This window comes from Mandrillus leucophaeus, unplaced genomic scaffold (genome assembly GCF_000951045.1).
Source record: "Mandrillus leucophaeus isolate KB7577 unplaced genomic scaffold, Mleu.le_1.0 Scaffold763, whole genome shotgun sequence".
Lineage (NCBI taxonomy): Eukaryota > Metazoa > Chordata > Mammalia > Primates > Cercopithecidae > Mandrillus > Mandrillus leucophaeus.
Genome location: NW_012108286.1, coordinates 1,220,497 through 1,244,143, shown reverse-complemented (window position 1 = coordinate 1,244,143; position 23,647 = coordinate 1,220,497). Strand labels below are relative to the sequence as shown.

Sequence of the window (23,647 nt, the reverse complement as noted above, 5' to 3'; positions counted from 1 at the left end):
GTTGCAGTGATTCCATATCACCCCCTTGCACTCCAGTCTGTGTGACGACAGTAAAACTCATATCAAAAAAAGAAAGAAAATTTTGTTTTCTCAGACCGTTTTGAACTATAATGTTATTTTCATCAGTAGTCCCTTCATTGATTTCCTATAGTGCTTAGTCTGCCATACAATTTGTCATTAAATTGTGTTTTGTCCTATACAGTTTGCTAATATATCTGCTAGTCTTAACCAACCCCTATTAATTGTAGATACCACACTTTTTACTTTCTGATAATTTCTTTTTTTCTTTTTCTTTTTCTCTTTTTTTTTTGAGATGGAGTTTCGCTCTTGTTGCCCAGGCTGGAGTGCAATGGCGCGATCTTGGCTCACTGCAACCTCTGCCTCCTGGGTTCAAGCGATTCTCCTGCTTCAGCCTCCCAAGTAGCTGGGATTACAGGCATGCACCGCCATGCCCAGGTAATTTTGTATTTTTAGTAGACATAGGGTTTCTCCATGTTGGTCAGGCTGGTCTCAAGCTTCTGACCTTAGGTCATCCGCCGACCTTGGCCTCCCAAAGTGCTGGGATTACAGGCGTGAGCCACTGTGCCCGGCCAACTTTCTGATAATTTCTTATCAAAGGCATATAAATTTTGATTTTTCAAAACATTTTGAGGTTTACATTTATTTCTTGAATTTGGTGAGGCAACACTAAGTTTAGACATTTGTGTGAAACATAACACAGAAATGGTGAAATTCAAATGATAGAAACGCTTTTTTATTTACAAAATAATGTACCTCCTATTTTTAACCAACTCTGCAAGTTTGTTAGGTAAACTGAAGGAAAGTAACCTGGAAAAAATTGGGTTCTGGTTTGAAAAGTTTATTTCTCCTACTCTCTTTCTTTTTCCCATAATCAGCTAGAGGGGATTCAGAGACTCTAGACATAAATTTTAAGAAAATAATGAATCTAAGAAATTTACTATCAGTTCATTAAGGTAGGATTCTGGCCTCTTGCATTATTGGCCTCTTAATATTATGATTAATGCCTTGGTTGTTAAAGACCCACCTGAATTTTTTGAAGGTCAAATAAACTTTGCTTTAAGGTTAAACTCATCTGATCTATACAAATCAATAATACTAAATTTATGTAACAGCTGTTTATATTTTTTATATCACTGAATTATTCGATACTTGTTTTGTTTTTGTTTTTTTGGGTTTTAATACTTGAAATCTATTCAACATTTCTTAATTTCATATATCTTCCCATACATTAAATACAAAATTTTGTTTTGAATATTTTTGCTAACACTAGTAGATTTCTTGTGGGAAAGACTGTACTCAACATTATATTAATTTTGAAGTTGACTAAATATTAAGAACAAATGACATAACTTTATTTGTATCTCTTGGTGTGAATATAAAAGCAGTTTCTGTTTTTTAAAGTTGGAATTAATCAGTTCTATCTCAGGTCATTAAATTCATATTTAAATATAAAATATCCTTATAAGTTTATTTTTGTTATTTTCTTCTCTACGTTTGTGAAAAGAGTTTTCAAATCTACATGAGTATTTTTAATGTATAAAGTTCAGAGTGAAACTTTAAACATAAAATACTAAGTAAACAGATGCATTTTGTGGTTCTAAATTTTTAAGTGAGTGCTAACACAAATTTTCATTGTCTTTATTGAATATGTTGATTTCTTAAAGTATAAGATCTAGAGTGGTAAATACTAAAGTTGACTTCAACTTAATTTTAAGCAGCTTGAGTGTTAGTACTACTCTTTCATCGTATAGCCTAGTATTGTCTTCTGTTTAATGATTGCTTGGTATTTGTTGAGTGAATGAATGACTATTTCTGTATTTGTATATGTAGTTGTAAAGACATAAACACTGAGGCTGGCAATCTGAAATTTCTCTCTTCTATATATGGTTTTTAAAAATTTCATTGTGGAGTTGCATTGTGTTTACTTAATGTTTTTTCCATTCCTTCCTTTGTTTCTAATATTAAACTGGCCACAGGATGTTTGTTGTACAGCATAGACCTTCCCATAAATGTTCAATGACTGAATAAATGAAATATACCAAAATATGGACATTTAAAAGTAATGATTTTATTATAATATTCAATGTTTGCAATTTTTAAAGTTGATAAGTAAAATGCATTATATTTACCTTAAAAATTTTAGATTGTATTAATATTATATGCCTTCTATTTTTCTTTGAGTCAGTAGCCCTAATAGGAAAAATTGATCAGGAAAGTTAGCTGTGAAGGAATATAATTGTTTTAGAAAATTGGATACTATTCACATTAGTCATTACAATTACCTTTTTTAAAAAAAGATATATATTTGGCTTGACTTTTTTACTTTTCCTCCAAAAATGTGGTAGGCAATAAATTAGTTCATAATGATATTACTAATAGACTTTAATTCATAATGATGTTACTAATTGACATTAATAATAACTTTTGGTTGAGAGGCTAGTATGCATTCGAAGTAAAAGAAAGTCACTTTCCTTTGGAAAGCATAGTAGGGAGACTTTGTTTTTTGTAGGTTTAAGATGTAGTCCTTCCATTGTAATATGAATAGATTTTTGCCTCCAGTGTTCTTTTTATTTGTCCAGTAAGGTCCATGAGCACTGAACTGGTTAAATGTGAGAGGATGTGGGTGAGTCACTGACAAAAGTTGGCTACGATTATGTTATTTCTCATCTGATGGTAGAGCCATAGAATTCTAGCATTTCTTTTCTTTTTTTTTGGGGGAATGAGGATCAGTTACATTTTTTCAGGCTGCATTTTGGGGAAGCACAGATTTTGACACAGGCATGTTTTAATTTTCCAAGGGTTGTGGAAAAGGAAGAAATAATGCTGCTTGTCTTATTCCAGGAAACCTACCAATATCTTCCAAATCACACAATTGTTTCAAATGTTGGGGGAAAAAAATCCCACTCTATCCCTAAATTGGTCACCATATATTCAAATTTTCTTAAAGTTTTTACTTAAATATGTAAATAAGCAGACTTGATTAAGGGAATTCTTTTCAATAGATTTAGGCATTCACCAAAGAAGAAAGGGGAATTGTTGATGTTTAGTAAGAGCTGTTGGGAGACTCCAGATTAAAAAATAGAAAATAATTAATTTTTTGCAGACCCATAGAAATGGATACTCATGGTTTTGTTCTTGCTTTTCTGCTTTGCTAATGGAAAGGAAAAGAACTGAAAAGCAAGGTGATCCAGTATTTCTCTTTGAGGAATTGGGTAAATAGGAGTAGAAACTCAGTGCGAAGATTCAAAGGGCAAAGAGACTGATAACATTTCATTATTCATTGTAAACAAGAGTAACTTTGTATTTGTATAATGTGGAGTTTATAGGTTTTTTTGTATTTGTTGTCTTTTTTTATTCCCTGCATGTCTGACAAATGGGACAAGTTGAATTTTGTTTTATTTTGTTTATAAGGAAAACAAAAAGTTGAGTGAATTCTAGGGAATTTGCAAATGATACTTAAATGAAGAACCTTTTCCTTTCTGTGGGAGAAGTGGAAGGGAAGTAAAGGGCAAAAATTCAAAAGTGTAATTGTGAATGAACTAGTAGCTAAAAATGGGAAAGAAATATTTTATTTATTTTTATTTTTATTTTTATTTTTAGAGACGAGGTCTCAACTCTGTGGCCCAGGTTGGAGTACAGTGGCATAGTCATAGCTCACTGCAGTCTGAACTCTTCAGCTCAAGGGATCCTCCTGCCTGAGTAGCTAGGACTACAGATGTGTGCCATCATGATTGGCTAAATATTAAAATTTTTTTATAGAGACAAGGTTTAGCTATGTTGCCCAGGATGGTCTTGAATTCCTGGCTTTAAGCTGTCTTCCTGCCTTGGCCTCCCAAATTGCTGGTATCAGAGCATGAGCTACCATGCCCAAGCAAGAAATATTGTCTACTGTGGCATGTGGATATCTTTGAGGGAAGTAGTACTTCAATTAAAATAAGCTCATTTGATTTTAAAAAGGCCTTTTTTTTTTTTTTTTTTTTTTTTGCAACGTGATGTTTAAAAGACTACATGTGTACTAGATTTTCTCTCAGTGTTGTTAGTTAGTTAATGGCAAAGCTGGGATTTTAGCCTGGATCCTTTAACTCCCATTTAAGGCTGTACTTCTATATCTACAGACTTTAGCTGGCTTAGGCCAAAGTTAAATTGACTGAGTCATTTTCAACATCCACATAACAAAAAGAAAAAAAGGTGTTTTGTTTTCAAAGGAAAATTAAGATATTACTATAAAGTTGAAGTTTTTGATGAAAAAAAGCATCAGATTGCTTGTATATATATTAATTTCTTTAAATCTTGCTATAAATTAGTGAATCACAATCCTCTCTTCTTCACCCCAACACATCTGAGGATGACCAAGTAAATAACTCTTTTGATTGCCTTGATTCTCACAGGCTGGGGAGAGGTGGAGAAACTCATCCTCTTGGACCATATTGCTTAGAAAAGTCTACAGGTGATCATAACATAATTTTCTTTGAGACTTCTATATAATATGTATCACTTAAATGTTCTATATACCTTTACTTAAAAATAAACCACCTTCATAGATGAAACAAAATGGCATTTATGTCCTGTATGGAGAAAGCAGAATAGTAAAGCTGTTTGCAGAAGTTATGCAGGTGTTAATTGTATTTGTCATCGGAAATGATCACCTTTGTTTTCCTAATTTTGACAAGAAAGCACAGCTCAGCTGAGTGATATAAGCAAGATAGTCGGGTAGGAGATACCAGTCTTCATTCCCGAACAAAAAACAAGAACTAGGTATCTTTCCGTGAATGAAAGTAACCTTGGGAGGGCTCAAATGTTTAAGTACAAATCTGCAACAACATAGTGGAGTGAACAAACAAACAAAAATCCAGAGGATAACTGCACAGAAAGGATAGCTGGGGAGACTGGCATACCTGAGACATCTGGAGATGGCTAGAAACAAAGAAAGGTGGGGGCTGTCAGTATCAGGTACATGGTGGGTGCTACCATAGTCACCACTGGCCACAACATCAGTATCTTTTGCCATTGAGGTGATCAACAGCCATCACCACTGTGGATCCCTAGAGAGGAAGATGTGGTTGCATCCCCTACCCCCACCACCGCCACCAAGAAGGAGCTGCATGTCCAGGATTGGGACCACCACCCTCCCAATCCTAACATGAGCCCCAGACTCTAGAGCTTCAACTGCCCCGTGCATGCCCACACACCAGACCTTGGCTCCATGACCACATATCCACATTCCAGATTCTGTCCCACTATGCACATTCTCACCTCAAACACAAGAGCCATCGTGGCTGTGGACTAGCCTCAATCCAAGCCTTGGAGCCCAGGTTGCTTTGCTATGAACATTGGCTCCATTGCCACTCTTTCAACATCTGTGCCTCTGACATCTGAGCCATCATCACAATGTACTAGCCCACTCCTTAGACCCCAGAACCTTTGTAATTCCCTGTGTGCCCATGCCTCAGAAACAAGAACCACTGCCTTTATGGAATAATCTGTACCCTGGGCCCTGGAGCTGTGGTTTCTCTGTCTATGAAAGTACTTCTACCACAGTGAGTGAGTCCATGCCCCAGACCCTGGAAACATTGTAGCTCTGTGTGTGCTGCTGCTTTGGATCTCAGGCCCCTGGCAGCTCCAAAAGCAGTCACATCTTGCACATTGTTACTAACATGGGAATGGGGGAACCTGCGCTCTGGATATGGGTGCCACCTCAGCACTAGACCCTGGAGCCATGGTTCCTACACATGCCCATGCTCCAGAATCCAAATTGTTAGCTGTTTCATGGATGACTCATATGAGATACCATTGCTGTCACCACTGCAAATGCACCTGCAAGTTAGACCCAGTGCCAAGAGGGATTCCACTGGCCACAGCTTTCCTGGTAGGAGAAAAAGAGATCAGGAGGACTGACCCCACCAGTCTTCATGACGGGAACACCCAATAGCCCTTGCTACTGCTGTAGACAGTGGCTGCTGAGGATCCTTGTGATCTTTGGCAGTGCTAACATCAGTTGATAGAGCTGTACAGGGATTTTGCTGCTATGCGTTTACTGGAGTCAGATGTGTCACACTGCACCCAGCTGTTGTCCTCACACCCACCTGAAGGAGAAGTTTTTTTCCTCACTGAAACCAGTATATGAAGTCAGAAGGAGGTGACTGCTTCATCAACTATGCAGACATTAATTCAAAGTAACAAGCAACATGAAAAGCCAAAGCAGCATACCACCACCAAAGAACATGATAATTTTGCAGGAACTAACCCTAAAGAAATAGAAGATCTATGAATATCTTGGCAGATAATTCAAAATGATTCTTTTAAGTAAAATACGAGAGAACACAGAGGGGCAATTCAACAAAATCAGGAAAACAATACAGAAATAAAATGAGAAGTTTAACAGAATGATTGAAATTATTTAAAAAAAAAGATAACTAAGATAACTAGGCAGAAATTCTGGAGCTGAATATAAACTGAAGAAAGTGAAAAATGCAACAGCATCAGCAACAGAATTGATCAAGCAGAATAAAGAATCTGTGAACTCAAATACAGTTTATTTGAAAATATCCAGTCAGAGAAGGAAAAATAATGAAAAGGAGTGAAGAAAGCCTGTGCAATTTATGGGATATCCTCAAGAGAGCTGATGTTCACATAGCAATTAAGGAAGGAGAAGAGAGAAGGGGTAGAAAGTATTTTTAAAGATATAATGACTGAAAACATCACAAATCTGGGGAAGAGAGCTAATTGTTCACATTATAGCAATTAAGGAAGGAGAAGAGAGAAGGGGTAGAAAGTATTTTTAAAGATATAATGACTGAAAACATCACAAATGTGGGGAGAGATACCACATTGAGGTAAAGGAGGGTCCAAGGTCTCCAGTCATTTTCAAACCAAAGACCACACTACAACATATTATCGTCAAACTGTCAAAAATCACAGAGAGACTATTGAAAATAGCAAGAGAAAATCTTCACATACGAGGGAGCCCTCAGGAAGTTATCTGTGCATTTCTAAGCAGAAACTTTGTAAGCCAGGAAAGTGTGGGATGATATATTCAAAGTGCTGGGGGGAAAAAAAAAACCTACCAACCAAGAATACTTTACCCAACAAAACTGTCCTTCAGAAAGGGAGAAAGATGACTTTCCCAGACAAACAAAATCTGAGAAAGTTCATCATCACTAACCTGCCTTACAAGAAATGGTAAGGAGAATTCTTCAGGCTGAAAAAAACAGAATGCTAATTAGGAACATGAAAACATATGAAAGTGTAAAACTCACTGGTGATAGTGAGGACATAGTCAATTCAGAATACTCTAATAATGTAATGGTGGTATATAAATCACTTATGTGTTTATAATTAAAAGACAAAGCTATTAAAAATAGCTACAATAATTTGTCGTAGGATGTACAATATGAAAAGATGTAAATTGTGATATCAAAAGCTAGAATAGGAATAAAAGTATAGAGATTTAGTATATGAAATTGAAGTTATTATCAGCTTGAAATAGACTCCTAATAACTATGAATTGTTCTCTTAAGCCTCATTGTAACCACAAAGCAAAAACCTATAGTAGATATGCAAAAGATGAAGAGAAAGGAATCCAGGCATATAATTACAGAAAATCACCAGATCACAAAGGAAGACAGCAAGAGAGGAAGAAAGGAACAAAGAATCTGATTTAAAAAAAAAACAGGCCAGGTGTGGTGGCTCACGCTTGTAATCCCAGCACTTTGGGAGGCTGAGGCGGGCGGGTCATGAGGTCAGGAGATCAAGACCATCCTGGCTCACACAGTGAAACCCCGTCTCTGCTAAAAATACAAAAAAATTAGCCGGTCGTGGTGGCAGGCGCCTGTAGTCCCAGCTACTCTGGAGGCTGAGGCAGGAGAATGGCGTGAACCTGGGAGGCAGAGCTTGCAGTGAGCGGAGATTGCGCCACTGCATTCCAGCCTGGGCAACAGAGCCAGACTCTGTCTAACAACAACAACAAAAAATTAAAAAAAAAAAAATTGTGAGCACAAAGGCAATAATAAACCTTTACCTATCAACAATTGCCTTAGATATAAATGTATTAAATTATCCAATTTAAAAACATATTGTCAGTGAATGGATTTTTTTAACACCCAGCTAGCTATATGTGCCCTGTAAGAGGCTCACTTCAAGTATAAGGACACACACAGACTAAAAGTGAAAGAATAAAATGTGGTATTCCATGCACATGGGAACCAAAAGAGAGCAGGGGTGGCTACATGTATATAAGAAAAAAAATACACTTTAGGTCAAAACATGTAAAAAGAGACAAAAAGGTAAGTAGATATTGATAAAGACACCAGTTTGTTAAGAGGATAGTACATTATAAACGTATGTAACCAATATCAGAGAATCTAAATATAGCAAATATTAATCGATCTGAAGGAAGAAATAGACTGCAATACAATAATAGTAGGAGACTTTAATACCCCACTTTCAACAATGAATAAATCATTCAGACAGAAAATCAAAAGGAAGCATTGGGCTGGAACTATAGTTTATGTCAAATGGACCTAACAGACATATGTAGAATATTCCATCCAACATCATAATATACATTGTTTCCAAGTGCATATGGAACATTCTTCAGGATTGATCATATGTTAGGCCCCAGAACAAATCTTAACCAACATGATTGAAATCATATCAAGTATTTTTTCCAACGAAAATGGTATGAAATTAGAAATAAGTAACAGGAGGAATTTTGGAAAATTCACAGATATGTGGAAATTAAGCAAAATGTTTCTGAAAAGCCAGACATTAAAAAACACCTACATTAAAAAAGTCATCTCAAACAACATTATACTTCAAGGAAGCAGAAAAAGAAGAACAAACTAATCCCAAAATTAGTACAAGAAGGAAATAAGATCAAAGCAGAAGATATTAGAAAAACTATAGAAAAGATGGATGAAAGCAAGAATTGATTTTTTGTAAAGATAAGCAGAATTAGCAAACCTTAGCTACAGTAAGAAATGAAAAAAGACCCAAATATGTAACATCAGAAATGAAAAAGGAGACATTACTGCTGATACCACAGAAATATAATGGATCATAAGAGACTATTATGGAACATCTCTATGCCAACAAATTGCATAACCTATAAATGCATAAATTCCTAGGCACATAGACTCTAACATGAATCATGAAGAAATAGAAAATTGGAACTAACCAATAGCAAATAAAGAGATGAAAACAGTAATAAAGACCCCCATCAAAGGAAAGCCCAGTACCCGATGACTTCACTGTACTCAAAAAAAATTTAAAGAGGAGGGAATACTTTCAAACTCATTTTATGAGGCCAGCATTACTCTGATACCAAACCCAGAAAAGGACACTATAAGAAAAAAACAAAAAACAACAGATTATAGGCCAATGTCCTTTGTGACTATCCTTGCCAAAATACTAACAAACTGAATTTAACTACACATTAAAAGGATCATTCACCACAGTCAAGTGGAATTTATTCCTGGAATGCAAGGATGGCTCCACATATAGAAATCAATAAATAGGATACACCACATTGATAGAATGAAGGACAAAAAACATATTCTTATCTCAATACATTTGCAGCAAAAGGATTTGACAGAATTCAGGCTTTCACCAAATTAGGTATTGAAGAAATGTACCTCTCTACCAATAAAGGCCATATATGATATGAATTGGGTTAACATTCAATTTAGTGGCAAAAACTTGAAACCTTTTCCCCTAAGACCATTTCAGTCTGCTTGGGCTGCTGTAAGAAAATACCTTAGACTCAGTAACGTATTATCAAAAGAATTTTTTTACAGTCTGGAGGCTGGGAAGTCCAAGACCAAGTTGTCAGCAGATTCAGTGTCAGGTGAGGACTTGTTCTTTGCCTCATGTTGGTGTTTTCTGCCTCTCATCTCACATGGTGGACAGGGAAAACAAGCTTCCTCAGGCCTTTTTTATAAGGGTATTAATCTCATGATAAAGGTGGAGCCTAATCACTAATTGTCTCCAAAGGCCCAACCTCTTAAGGCCACCACATTGGGAATTGGGTTTTAACATATGAATTTTGAGGACACTGTTCAGATCATACCACCTATTCTGACCATTCTATTCAACATATACTGGAATTGCTAGACAGGTTTGTTAGGCGTAAAAATAAATAAGAGAGAAAAAGAAAGGAAAGAAAAGAAGAAAGGAAGAAAAGAAAGACAAGAAAGAAAGGGAGAGAGGAAGAGGAAGGGAGGGAAGGAAGGAAGGAAGGAAGAAAAAGAAAAGAAGAGGAAGGGAGGAGGGAAAGGGGAAGAGAGAGGAAAGAAAAGAAAAAAGCATCCAAATCAGGGAAAGGAAGAAGTTAAATTTTCTTTGCAGATGACATCTTAGAGATAGAAAACTGTAAAGACCCCATCAAAATAATGTTAGAAATACATTAGTTAGAGTTTCAGGATATAAAATCAATCTACAAAGATCTGTATTATTTCTATACACTAATATTAAGCTGTCCAAAAGAAACCATCCTACTTAAAATGGTAAAATACTTAGGAATAAATTTAACCATGGTGGTGAAAGATCTGTACACCAACAACTAAACATTGATGAAAAAATGGAAAAAGAGACAAATGGAAAAACATCCTGTGTTCATGGATTGGAAGAATTGTTAAAATGTCCATACCACCCAAAGCAATCTACAAATTCCATATAATTATTATCAAAATTCCACTGGTATTTTCCATAGAAATGGGAAAAAAATTCTAAAATTTATGTGAAACCAAGCAAGACCCAACGAACCAAAGCAACCTTGAGCAAAAAGAACAAAGCTGGAGGCACCTTATTACCTGACTTCAAAATACACTAAGAAAACTATAATAATCAAAACAGCATGCTACTGGAATTAAAAGCACACATATACTTATGAAACGGAATAGAGAGCCTAGAAATAAATCCATGCATTTATGGCCAATTATTCTTTAACAAAGATGCTATGAGCACACAATGAGGAAGGGATAACCTTTTCAACAGTGTTGGGAAAATTGGTTATCTACATATCAAAGAATGAAATTGGACCCTTATCTTACCTCAAATTCACACATCAACTTGAGGTGATTGAAGACTTCAACATGAGACCTGAAACTGTAAAACTACTAGAGTAAAACAGAGAAAAAGCTTCTCGACATTGGTATTGGCAAATGTTTTTTGGATATGCACTCCAAAGCACAGGTAACAAAAGCAAAAGTAGACAAATGAAATTGCATCAAACTAAAAAGGTTTGACACAGCAAAAGAAACAGCAGAGTGAAGAGACAACCTATGAATCAGAGAAAATATTTGCAAACTATACATCTGAAAAGGGGGGATTTCCAAAGTACATATGGAAATTAAACAACTCAATAGTAAGAAAACAAATAACCTGATTAAAAAATGGGCAAAGGGGCCAAGGAGGCGTAGGCTGGTGAATTGCTTGAGCTCAGGAATTTGAGACCAACTTGGGTAACATGTCAAAACCCCGTCTTTACAAAGAAATACAAAAATAGCCAGGCATGGTGGTATGCACCTGCAGTTCCAGCTACTCAGGAGACTGAGATGGGAAGATCACTTGAGCCCAGGAGGTTGAGGTTGCAGTGAGCCACTGCACTCCATCCTGGGTGACAGAGTGAGACCCTGAATCAAAAAAAAAAAAAAAAAAAGTGTACAAATGACCAAGACACAGCTGAGAAAGTGCTCAACATCACTAATCATCAGGGAAATACCCATTAGAACTACAGTGAGATACCATCTCCACCTATTAAAATGGGTATTACAAGAAAGACAAAGAATAACAAATGTTGGAGAGGATACAGATAAAAGGAAACTCTTGTACACTGTGGGAATGTAAATAAGCACAGATATTACAGAAAATGGTAAGGAGGTTTCTCTGGAAATTTAAAATAGAATTACCATATGACCCAATAATCCTACTTCTGAGTATATATCAAAAGGAAATTAAATCAGTATGTTGAATTGACACCTGCACTCTCATGTTGATACTCATTTACAGTGGCCAAAGTATGCAGTCAAACTGTGACCACTGACAGATGAATAGATAAGGAAAATGTAGTGTGTGTAGGTGTGGATGTCAGGAGGAATAAGTTCTGGAGATTGTCAGCATGGTGACTGTAGTTAATAATAACATACTGTATTGAGTCCCTGACTTATGATGGCTCAACTTACAATTTTTCAACTTTAAGTTGAGTTTATTGAGACATGATTGAATGCATTTCTTTTCTTTTTGTTTTGTTTTGAGATGGAGTCTTGCTTTGTCACCCAGGCTGGAGTCCAGTGGTACGATCTTGGCTCCCTGCAACCTCTACCTCCCAGGTTCAAGCAATTCTTCTGCCTCAGCCTCCCCAGTAGCTGGGATTACAGGCACCTGCCACCACACCTGGCTAGTTTTTATATTTTTAGTAGAGATGGGGTTTTGCCATGTTCTCCAGGCTGGTCTTGAACTCCTGACCTTAGGTGATCCACCTGCCTTGGCCTCCCAAAGTGCTGGGATTACAGGCATTAGCCACTGCGCCTGACCAATTCAATGCATTTTGACTTACGATATTTTCTATGTTCTTACCATAAAAAATGTTAAATGTTCCTACCATAGAAAAATTATATGAGGCAATGGATATGTTAATTAGCATGGTTTAATCTTATACAATGTGTACATATAGGACAGCATCATGTTAATATATAAATATGTATACCATAAATATGTAATATTTTTGTCATTTGAATCTTAATAAAGCTAAAAATTATTTTTAAAAAGCATGAATCCCAATGTTAAGCTTCCTTAGACAAATCTAAATACTACAAATATTGTTTGTTTCTAAAAGTTCTTTTATAGAATTCATATTAACTTTTTAAAATACTTCTATCTTTTATTTTAGATTTATGGCATATGTATGCAGGCTTGTTACATGTATATATTCCATGATACTGAAGTTTGGGGTCTGATTGATCCCATCGTCCAGGTAGTGAGCATAATACACAAGTTAGCTTTTCAACCCTTACCCACCCCACTTCCTCTCCCCTCCATTAGTCCCCAGTGTCTATTGTTGCCATCTTTATGTCTATGTTTAATATTTAGCCCCCACTTATAAGTGAGAACATGCAGTATTTGGTTTTCTGTTACTGTGATTAGCACTGTTTTTAAAAATAAATTTTCATAGTTGTAAAAAAAAAAATCACAACTCATGAAAATGTGTACTTTCGATGTAACTTACTTCTTGGATTCCAAAATGCACCTTTTTATCACATTTTAATGTTTCTAATAGTGAGATATACCTTATACAGTTATGTACAGTTTCTTTTTTTGAGTCAGAGTCTTGCTGTGTTGCCCAGGGTGGAGTGCAGTGGCACAATCATGACTCACTGCAGCCTCAACCTCCTGGACTCAAGGGATTTTCTCAACTCAGCCTCCCTAGTATCTGGGACTACAGGTATGCACCACCATGCCTGGCTAATTTTTCAATTTTTTGTAGAGGCAGGTTTTTGCTGTGCTGCTTAGTCTAGTCTCAAACTCCTTAGCTCAAATGATCTGCTTGCCTCAGCCTACCGAAGTGCTGGTATTACAGGTGTGAGCCACTGTGCCTGGCCAGATGTATACAATTAATATTATATTATTTTCCCACTTCAGGGAATTATGTTATGAAATTGATGGTATTTAAAATTTATGTCATCTTTAGCACTGAGGAAATGCAATATTCCAAATTTATGCATGTAAGCATCAGGATCATTTAAAATAGCATATTGCATAATATTAAGATTGTCAGAAATATTTTTCATTTAATGTCTAGTGATATTTTAAAAATGTAATTCGTTCTGTTACAGCATTTTAAAATGTAAATTTGTGTGTATATTTGGCATTTAGGGGAATGATGTCAATGTAATGTAGATTTTTACACACTTTGTGTGTATATCCACAATGTGGGTTGTTTCCAGATTACTTCAAACATGTTAGTGTTTTGAAATGATGAAGATCAAGCTTTTCTCAACTAAAGAGGAATTCTTAGCAGTATCTGAAGGTCTAAACAAAATGCTAAAAATCCTGTAGAAATATCTTCCTGTAGCTCAATAAGTTGCTGGTTTATTGGCTATACATTTTTCTGTGTTTACTAAGGTTTAAAGATATTTTGCTTGTGTTAAAAAGAAATTGATTAATGAAAAATGCTGTCTCTAGAAGATATTTTTAATTTTTGTTAAACTGGTTTCTATTAGAACTAATGTCTTCAAGGATGCACATCAAAAAAAGAAACATGAGACCCGAAATATGAAGCTTTAAATGTGGGCTGCTTTATTTTAGGTACAAATGCCAGTGGAAACTTTCAATTTTTATAATAATCATTATTGTTTTGTTAGGGCTCAGATTTAAAAGTTCCTTAGGTATTGTGTGGTCTGCCACTAACGATCTTCACAATAAGTCTAGCTGTTTTTATTTTGCAGAATATGAGGTTATACAGAAGGGCGTATATTGTGTTAGAGTAGGAATGCCTGTACTTGATTCTGGCTTGGTGGTAGTCGTCTTTTTGATTAATAAAGGTAGTTTTAATTTTTATCCTGTTTCTTTTCAAGGCCCATTATAGTGTTTGGCAGGCCCATCGCTAGCTCATTTGTGTGCATTAGGAAAATATTTTCCTTCCACTGAGCAGATGTAGATTTGCAATGGCAGGGTTTGGAGTACAAAACTCTTGTTGGATTTTACTTGCCCCTTCATCCAGGCCCATGTACAGTTTAGTTTGAAAACACTACATGGTTGCCTGGCTTCCTGAACAAAAGTGACACATGCACATACATACACATAATGTTCATTGAACAGTGAAATTGTTTCTTTAGCAAATAAATGTTTTGATTAGTTTAACATTTATTTACAGTATTTCCTTTTAAAAAATATGTCCTTATTTGTCAATGTTTGTTGTTACACAAAGATTTTACAAACATATTTAAGACTATTTTACAGGCTATAACTTTCAAAATTCTTTCCATACAAGAGGTGTGGTAGCGATAGAGTGCATAAATATTTCCCAATCTCTCCTTTTTTTTCTTTTTTTCTTTGGGGGGTGGGAGGATAGCTAATAAGAGAACAAGACTAAATTTGCCCATCCCTTGCATGAATTATTTTTAATTAATACTGAAAATTTCAGTTTAGGCAGTTGACACTAGGTTCTGCCAGAGTTCTAGGCAGAATTGCGGAAGATCTCAAGATGTGTTTACTCCATTTATTCTTCCTTTTTGGAACCCTTTTTAAGTTCCAATCTCAGATAGTCCTTGGACATCCTCAACTGTACCTTTTAATGTGGTTTATTTTCATGCCAGAATTCCTAGAGGTCACAACTGTAGAGTTATTTTTTTGTTTTTGTTTGTTGTTTACTTCATGAATGTGTGCATATGTGTGTCTATATTGTGTGTGTACAACTTGATAGAGTATGTAAGTTATTAACATATGTCAATAAGGCTCATCTTAAAGACAATGAACATTTTAAATGAGAGCTTGTTAACCCAAATGATCCTAATAGTATGAAATATTTTTGAGGGAGGAATATGTTATTTAAGGTATATGTTAAGCCGTTATAACAAGGAGAACTCAACATAAATATACATAATTTATTTTTCTCTCATTTAACTGTCAAGAATTAGGTACACTTTACAGGATTTAGCAGAGACCTTTTGACTTTGCTGTTCCTTAGGATGCTGCCCTTGCCTGCATTGTTGAGAGTCACTGGTACTTCATTTCATTTCCATATTCAGTCATTTTTAATGGCAAACCCAATCATTGATAATGGCCAGACCTAGAAGTTGTGCACATAATTTTGGCTCACGTTCTGTTTTCAAGGACTTTGTTGTATATAGTCAGACCTAACTGCAAGTAAGGCTGGGAAAAATAAGGTCTCTAAGCTGAGCTGCTGAGGGCTCAGCTGAAACCCAAGGAACTCTATTATCCAAAAAGTATAAGAGGATGGACATTAGGGGAAAACAAGAAGTCTATTCAGTTTGCCTCTTTGGCTACTCAAATGTCCATGTACCTCTTTCTCGTTCATAAAACATACCATCTTCTCAAGGATGATAACCCAAAGTCACATTCATTGGGTAAAGTCCTCTGTATCAGGTTGGTATGTGGTTCATCTTGATGTGGTAACCAATGAACTAATAGACAAGTTTCCTAATTTTCTTGACCTCTTGCTTGTATGATGGTATAGGAACAAGGAAAATTCCCACTGGAAAAAAAAAGAATGGGTCATATATGATAGTTCCTATTCCTTACAATAGTACACTTCTTGCTCTGGCAGTGGAGTAAGGTCTTGCTAGGACCTTAATTTTGCTTTCTGAGATAAGCTCCCTTGTCTTTTGTCTTTCATTGTCCCTGACCTTGCTCTTTGGGAATTACTCTTAGTCCATGATTCTTTGTGACTGTGTCTAACATGGGTGTTAGTGTACTCTTATTGGAGACACCACTGCATTTTCACCCTGCTTTCTATTGGTGAGGATTTGGTTCCCAGGGACAGTCTCTGTTAGGCCTGTGGTGGTATTTTGCTAGTCGAGTTCCCTCCGAAATGTAGGTTTCCATTCTCTTTTCTTCCTGTCAGTTATATGTGAAAATATCACAGCCAAAGATCTCATTTGGTCATAGTTGTTAAACCTACACAGTTATTAATTTACTAGTTATATTCCTCAGACTATCCACCTCTCCCTCAATTTGATAACTGCCTTAGTGTAATGGCTACCCTACACATGCTCTAACAAAGCTTTAAAGTAAGCTGAAGTTTAAGAAGTTGAACAGCAAGTAATATAATAACCTGTCAGAACAGAATTGATCACTCTTTAAGGAAGACCACAAAATCCACACATTCAACAACATAGTATTCATAGTACCCTTAATATGTATATTTATATAAAACCTACTAGATGTGTGTATGTGCATGTGTGTGTATTCAACTATTAGGCATGCAAAGAAGCAGAGAAAAATCATTAATGGAAACTGACCTGGAAATGATAGTGATCATGAAATTAGTAGGCAAAGAGCTTAAAATATCTATTGTAAATATGCTCAAGGACTTAAGAGGAAAATGTGAACATAATGAAATAAATCGAACATATAAAGAACCATTGAACTTTCAAAAGCTAAAAATACCTGAAATGAAAACGACTTCAGCTAACAAGAGAATAGACATTCAGAAGAAGTGGTTAATAAAAATCACTGCTGACTTCTCACTAGAAGGTATGTAAGCCAGAAAAATGGAATGATATATTTAAAGTGCTGAAAGGTGGGGAAAAAAATCAGTCTAAAATTCTCTGCCCAGTGAAATACTTTAAAAAACAGACACAAAATGACATTTCCAGATAAGTAAAAATAGAAGTTGTCAGTATACATGCACTAAAGAAATTTTGAAAGATCTTCAGGCTGAAGGAAAATCATACTGGGTAAAAACTGAGATTTACATAAAGGAAAAAAGAAATGTTAAGAAACGGTAAATATGTGGGTCTGAAATATGTAGATTTTAAATCACACATTTCCACATAACTCGTGAATGAAGAAGTCACAAGAAACTTAAAATGTTTTGAACTGAATAATACTAGAAACATGACATATCAGAATTTGAGGGATGCAGGTACTAAATTACTGAAGTAGTGCTGTATGGCTGTACATGTTTATATTAGGAAAGGAGAATAGTGTAGTCTGTGGTCTAAGTCTCCTACTTAAGAAGCAATAAAAATAATACTAAATTAAACCCAAAGCAAATAGAAGGAAAAGATGATAAAGTTTGGATATTCACAGATTATAAAACATAAAAACAATGGAGAGAATTACAAACTGCTAGCAAATTATTTAGGAAAATACTAAGAGCAGGAAGAAGGAAAAATATCACTATAGGTGTTCCGGCATTGTAGAATAATTGGGGAATACAAACCATTCTCTGTATTCCCAGGCTCTTTATCTGTGTATCAAGTAACTATGAATGGAAATAGTCAAGAAAAATATAAAATAATGCAATAATAAAAAATAAGAATTAAAAAGAGTATAACAATTGTTTGTATTAGGTATTATAAGCAATATTTACATTGTATTAGATATAAGCAATCTAGAAATCAAAGTATACAATAGAGTATATGTAGCTTATATGCACATGCATGTCATTTTATATAAGGGACTTGACCATTTCCACAGATTTTGGTATCCTCAGGGGATCGTGGAACCAATCCTCCATGGATACTAAGGGATCGCTGTATAATGAACAACTACATGCCAATAAATTCAACAATTTAAGCTACATAGGCTAATCGACCAAACTGACACAATGAGAAATAGAAAACCTGAAAAACCTTACGTTAAAAAGAAAAATTAATAATTATAAACTTTCCCACATAGAAAACTTGTGACCCAGATGGCTTCACTGATTAATTTTATTGAAACTCAAGGAATAAATCATTCCAGTCCTACATAAACTCCTTCAGAAAATCAAGGAGGAAGGAATACTTCTCATTTTATGAGGGTAGCATTAGCTTGATTCTAAAACCAAATATGACAAGAAAACAGCAGATCCATATCTTCTTTGACTATAGATGCAAAGAGAAATCCTAAATGAAGTAGCAAATAGGGTCTAGCAAACTGTAAAAATTCATCACGACCAAATGAGTTCATACCAGGAGGTCAAAACAAAGATGTAAGTTTGTGATGCTGACAAGTAATTAGTACCAAGAGAAATTACATTCAAAACCACTTAAGTTTAAATAGCTTGTACTTATTTCTTTTAGCAAGCTTAAGTGGTGGCTGAAAGCAAGCAAGGATGGGAATTGAAGTCATAATGCTACCTTTCTGGGGAATGAGTGATCTCCCACTGACCAGTTGGTCTCCACTCACCAATGTCTTTGATCTTTACTAGAGACAGGGACCCCACATTATGGTCAGCATGTGGTGGTCTGTGATCAGTTTTGCATACTCTAGAAAGATTCAGGGAGTCAATGGCAGACCAGGCTTTTATATGCTAACTGGGGAGTTGGGACACTCTGAATATGCTGGTGCATTAGTTATATGCTAATTGGTTACACTGTAAATTATGTAAACCATTAACATTGATTATATAAGTTGTTTACATAAAATGTTTGACTTTGGGGTATAACATGTTGATCTTGTTTGAGCAAGTTAGCCATATATTTATCTGTAACATCTTAATTATTAACAATCTTACTTTTTTTAGAAAAACATGTTTTCTAGGAAGGAAACATTTTTGTTTACCACTTATAAGCATAGCAAACATGTTTTATTCCTCCTATTAAAATGTAGGATAAGTTACCCTCTACAGAAAATTTATTTCAGGCCGGGCTTGCTGGCTCATGCCTGTAATCCAAGCACTTTGGGGGCCGAGGCGGGTAGATCACTTGAGGACAGGAGTTGAAGCCCAGCTTAGCCAATGTAGTGAAACCCTGTGCCTACTAAAAATACAAACAATTAGCTGGGTGTGGTGGTACATGCCTGTAATCTCAGCTACTCAGGAGGCTGAGGCACAAGAATCACTTGAACCTGGGAGGTGGAGGTTGCAGTGAGGAGAGATCGCACCACTATACTCCAGCCTGGGCGACAGACCAAAACTCTGTCTCAAAAAAAAAAGAAAATTTATTTCATATATCACAAAGCGTCCGATGTGATTTGGTTTACTTAAATTTAATCTGGTATTGCTATTTTTCTATATGAGTATAATTTAGTGTAGTATATGAACATAACAATGATTTTTATAATCCTAACTTGAGTATCAGAATATCTTTACCAGAAGTACAATAATATGAGTTCTATGACATTTTTTTCTGTTATATTTCATTATTCACTAATCATCAATATTATAGCCAAACCAAATTGCATATTATAGGGGAATTTTCCTACTGGAGCAATACTTAATGTTTAAGATCATCTTTGATTGCCCTATGCTTACTTCTAGGCCATACTTCTGCAAGTCCTATCAACTTTAAAATGAACCTTGAATCTGTCCTTTTATCTACATATCTTTGTCTCCCCTCCCCTTCCCAGTCAAAGCCATTTTTATATTCAGTGTTTTAGAATAGGCTATATTTAGTGTTACAAATTAGCGTCCTAATCTCAGTGGTTTCACACAGCAGAGGTGTACTGTGGCTTACATAAAGTCCAGTGTGATCTAGGCTATTCTCCTCCTCCATTTTGTAGCTATATTATCTGCACTCGTGGTTTTGAAGATCCTCAGGTGACCTGGAAATGACAATGTCACTTTTGCTTACAGCCCATTTGGTCAGAACTAGTCAAATGGCTCCAACGTAAATGCATAAGCCTGGGAAGTGTAGGGTGGCACGTGAAATATTTGGAGATCACAATGATCTGTACCACACCCAGATTATTATAGGTAACATCTTAGTTGTTTTCCTTACTTTCTTTCATTTCCTACTACAGTGCTTTCTCCACCTAGTAGCCAAAGTTCTTGGGAAAAAGAAAAAGATTGTTACCACCTTGCCAGTAGTTTCCACTTTGTTTTAAAATCCAAACATTTTATCCTCACCTGTGCAAAATACTACGTGCTAGGGCACTTGCCTTCTCTAATTTCATGATTGGCATTTAGTGTTGCTAACTGTTATCTATGAATAGTGTATTTTGAATAGGCATTTTATTTTGTCCAGTTATGAAAATGTGATTTTTAAGTGTCAAATTTATGAAACCACAGTAATGACTATAAACAATACATAATAATACCAAGAGAAATCGTCAATCATATGGTGTCTTTAATCACATTGTATGCAATTAGAATCCTTAAAAACAGCAGCCTTTCAGAAACATTGATATAATGTAAGATCCTGTTATAGTGAATGAATTCTATATAGCAAAGCCATAATAATTGTGTTCTGTTTATCTGACAGCAAATGATCTCTTAGAATAAATATTTTCTCCGATTAAAGATTATTTGAAAGATATTCCATTATGGTCCAGTGCATTTTAAAAAATTAATAAACTATTTTTTAGAGCAGTTTTAGGTTCACAGCAAAACTGAGTGGGAAATACAAAGAGTTCCCACATATTCCCTGTTCCCACATACTACAAACGCACAACCTTTCCCACTGTTAATATCACACACCAGAGTGGTGTATTTGTTACAATTGATGAACCTACATTAACACGTCATTGTCACCCAGAGGTCATTATTTACATTAGTCTTCACTCTTGGTGTTCTACAGTCAGTGGGTTTTGACAATAAATGAATTTTTAGATAAGTTTTTTATAAAGTTTATATGTTGTCATTAAGTCATTGTTGCCCTACAGTTATATCTTCAGTTTCTGTCAGTTTTTTTTTTTTTTTTTTGTGGCAATCTGCATCTCCTAATTAAATATCACACACATATACCACCCATAATCCCCAATAATTTTTCTCTAGCTGTAGTGCTCTTGCCAAATGACAGAGGTACTAGGAGGAGCTAGGAATCAACCCTTATTTTTAAATATGCATGAAAGAAAGGCTTTATATAAATTCTTTGTGATCTCGAGGTTGTGAATCCTAGGAATCAGATTTTTAATGAACTGTTTATCTTAACAAATATTTTAAGGTCTATATATTTGGTATGCTTATTTGAAATGTAGCAGAGCATTTATATTTTTTATAATTTTTGATGGTTTTTAAAAAATGATTTAAGTAGTTAGCTAATAATGATGCCTATTTTAGCAAATAAAAATTACTTATAGTAAAATTGAATATGCTGCAGTTTATTACATGGACTTAGATTTAGCACCATTCAAATGGATTGTCTGGTACTTGACATCTACTTACATGTAAGTTTTATGTAACAGTTTTTACATGGTGTTTGCATTGTCATTCACGTTTCCTTTTCTTTGCTGATTTATCCCTGTTTAAGACCTTCTGCATTGATAAAGAATTGAGTAGCAGAGGAATTATCCTACTACAGGGTATGTAATATTTAATGAAAATGGGTATTTGTGGGGTGGAAAGGTAAGAAAATTAAATCTTTTTCTTTGATAAGAAGTCAATCTGCCATTCTGTCTTCCTGTAATTACATGTTGTAGAAAGGAAATTTGCTTTTATTATGGGAGTTAAGGAATTATTAAGCAGTGTCTGTGAAACTTGATTGCTTTTGTACTTTGAGTAACAGCGTTTATTTTGTTCACAGTAACTGTAGTACTGAATGGAAGTGGCTTGTAGACAGAGCACGAGTTGGCAGCCGATGGACTTGGCTTCAAGCCCAGATTTCAGACCTAGAATGCAAAATCCAACAACTAACAGACATTCACAGGCAAATTCGTGCCTCCAAGGTATTGTCTGTCTGTGTTCTTCTACTTTTGTTGAAAATTGTTAATGTTTTCATTCCTTCTCATTTCATCACAAAAATAATTGTTACAAGGTTTTATAAGAATGTAGCCAGTTTATGTCAAAATGTTTGGTATATTAGTTATTATAAATTGAAGCTATCTTTGTAATGGCTTTTTGTATTTAAGATCATTTTATCGTACTTTTTGAGCAATTCAGAACTTCCTTATTGGATTCCAGTTAATGTAAGTGATAAACTTGTTTTCAAATTTCTAAATCATAAAATACATATAACAAAAACCTTACCATCTTAACCATTTTTGAGTGTATAGTTGTGTTATTAAATACATTCGTAATGTTATTCATGTGTCACTATCCATCTCTATAACTCTTTTTACCTTTTAGAACTGAAGCTCTGTACCCATTAAATAATAACTACCCACTCCTCTCTCCTCAACCCCTGGCAACTATGTCTGTCTCTTATGATTTTGACTATTTTAAGTACCTCATATAAGCAGAATCATAACAGTTTTTGTCTTTTTGTGGCTAGCTTATTTCACTAGCATAATGTTCTCAAGTTTCATAAATATTGTAGCATATATTAGAATTTCTTTCCTTTTTAAGATTAATAATTTATTGTATGTATATACCACATTTTGCTTATTCAGTCATCCGTTGATGGACACTTGTGGTGGTTCCAGTTTTTAGCTATTGTGAGTATGCTGTGAACATGGATATTAAAATATCTCTTTGAGACGCTGTTTTCAATTCTTTGGGGTAAACACCCACAAGTGGAATTGCTGGATCATATGGTAACTCTATTTTTAATTTTTTTGTGAATCTACCATACTGTTTTTCACAGTGGCTATACCAGTTAACATTTCCACCAGCAGTACACAAGGTTCAAATTTCTCCAGATTCTTGCTAACATTTATTTTCTGTTTATTTTATAGTAACCATCCTAATGAGTGTGAGATGGTATCTCATTTTACTTTTGATTTGCATTTCTTAATGATTAGTGATGTTGAACATCATTTCATGTGTTACTGGCTTGGCTTTTGGATATCTTCTTTGGAGAAGTACTTATTCAAGTCCTTTGCCCATTTTTGAATGGGGTTGCTTGCTTGTTTATTTTCTTGTTGCGTTTTAATTCTATATGTATTGTGGATATTAATTTCTTATCAGATATATGATTTATAAATATTTTTCCTATTCTGTGTGTTGCTTTTTTTTTTTTGAGGCAGAGTCTTGCTCTGTCACCCGGGATGGAGTACAGTAGTGTGATCACTGCTCACTGCAGCCTTGACCTCCCAGGCTCAAGCAATCCTTCCACCTCAGACTCCCAAGTAGCTGAGACTAGAG

The 23,647-nt window shown here is 35.2% G+C and overlaps 1 protein-coding gene across 1 annotated transcript in view; it reads left to right on the top strand.

The window, feature by feature from the left end:
- Nucleotides 1–23,647, top strand: part of KANSL1L (KAT8 regulatory NSL complex subunit 1-like) — a 139,660-nt gene that overhangs the window by 19,682 nt on the left and 96,331 nt on the right. Inside the window, exon 3 of the mRNA XM_011966531.1 lies at nucleotides 22,149–22,290. Coding sequence (XP_011821921.1) covers nucleotides 22,149–22,290 — 142 coding nt within the window. The remainder of the gene's footprint in view (nucleotides 1–22,148; nucleotides 22,291–23,647) is intronic.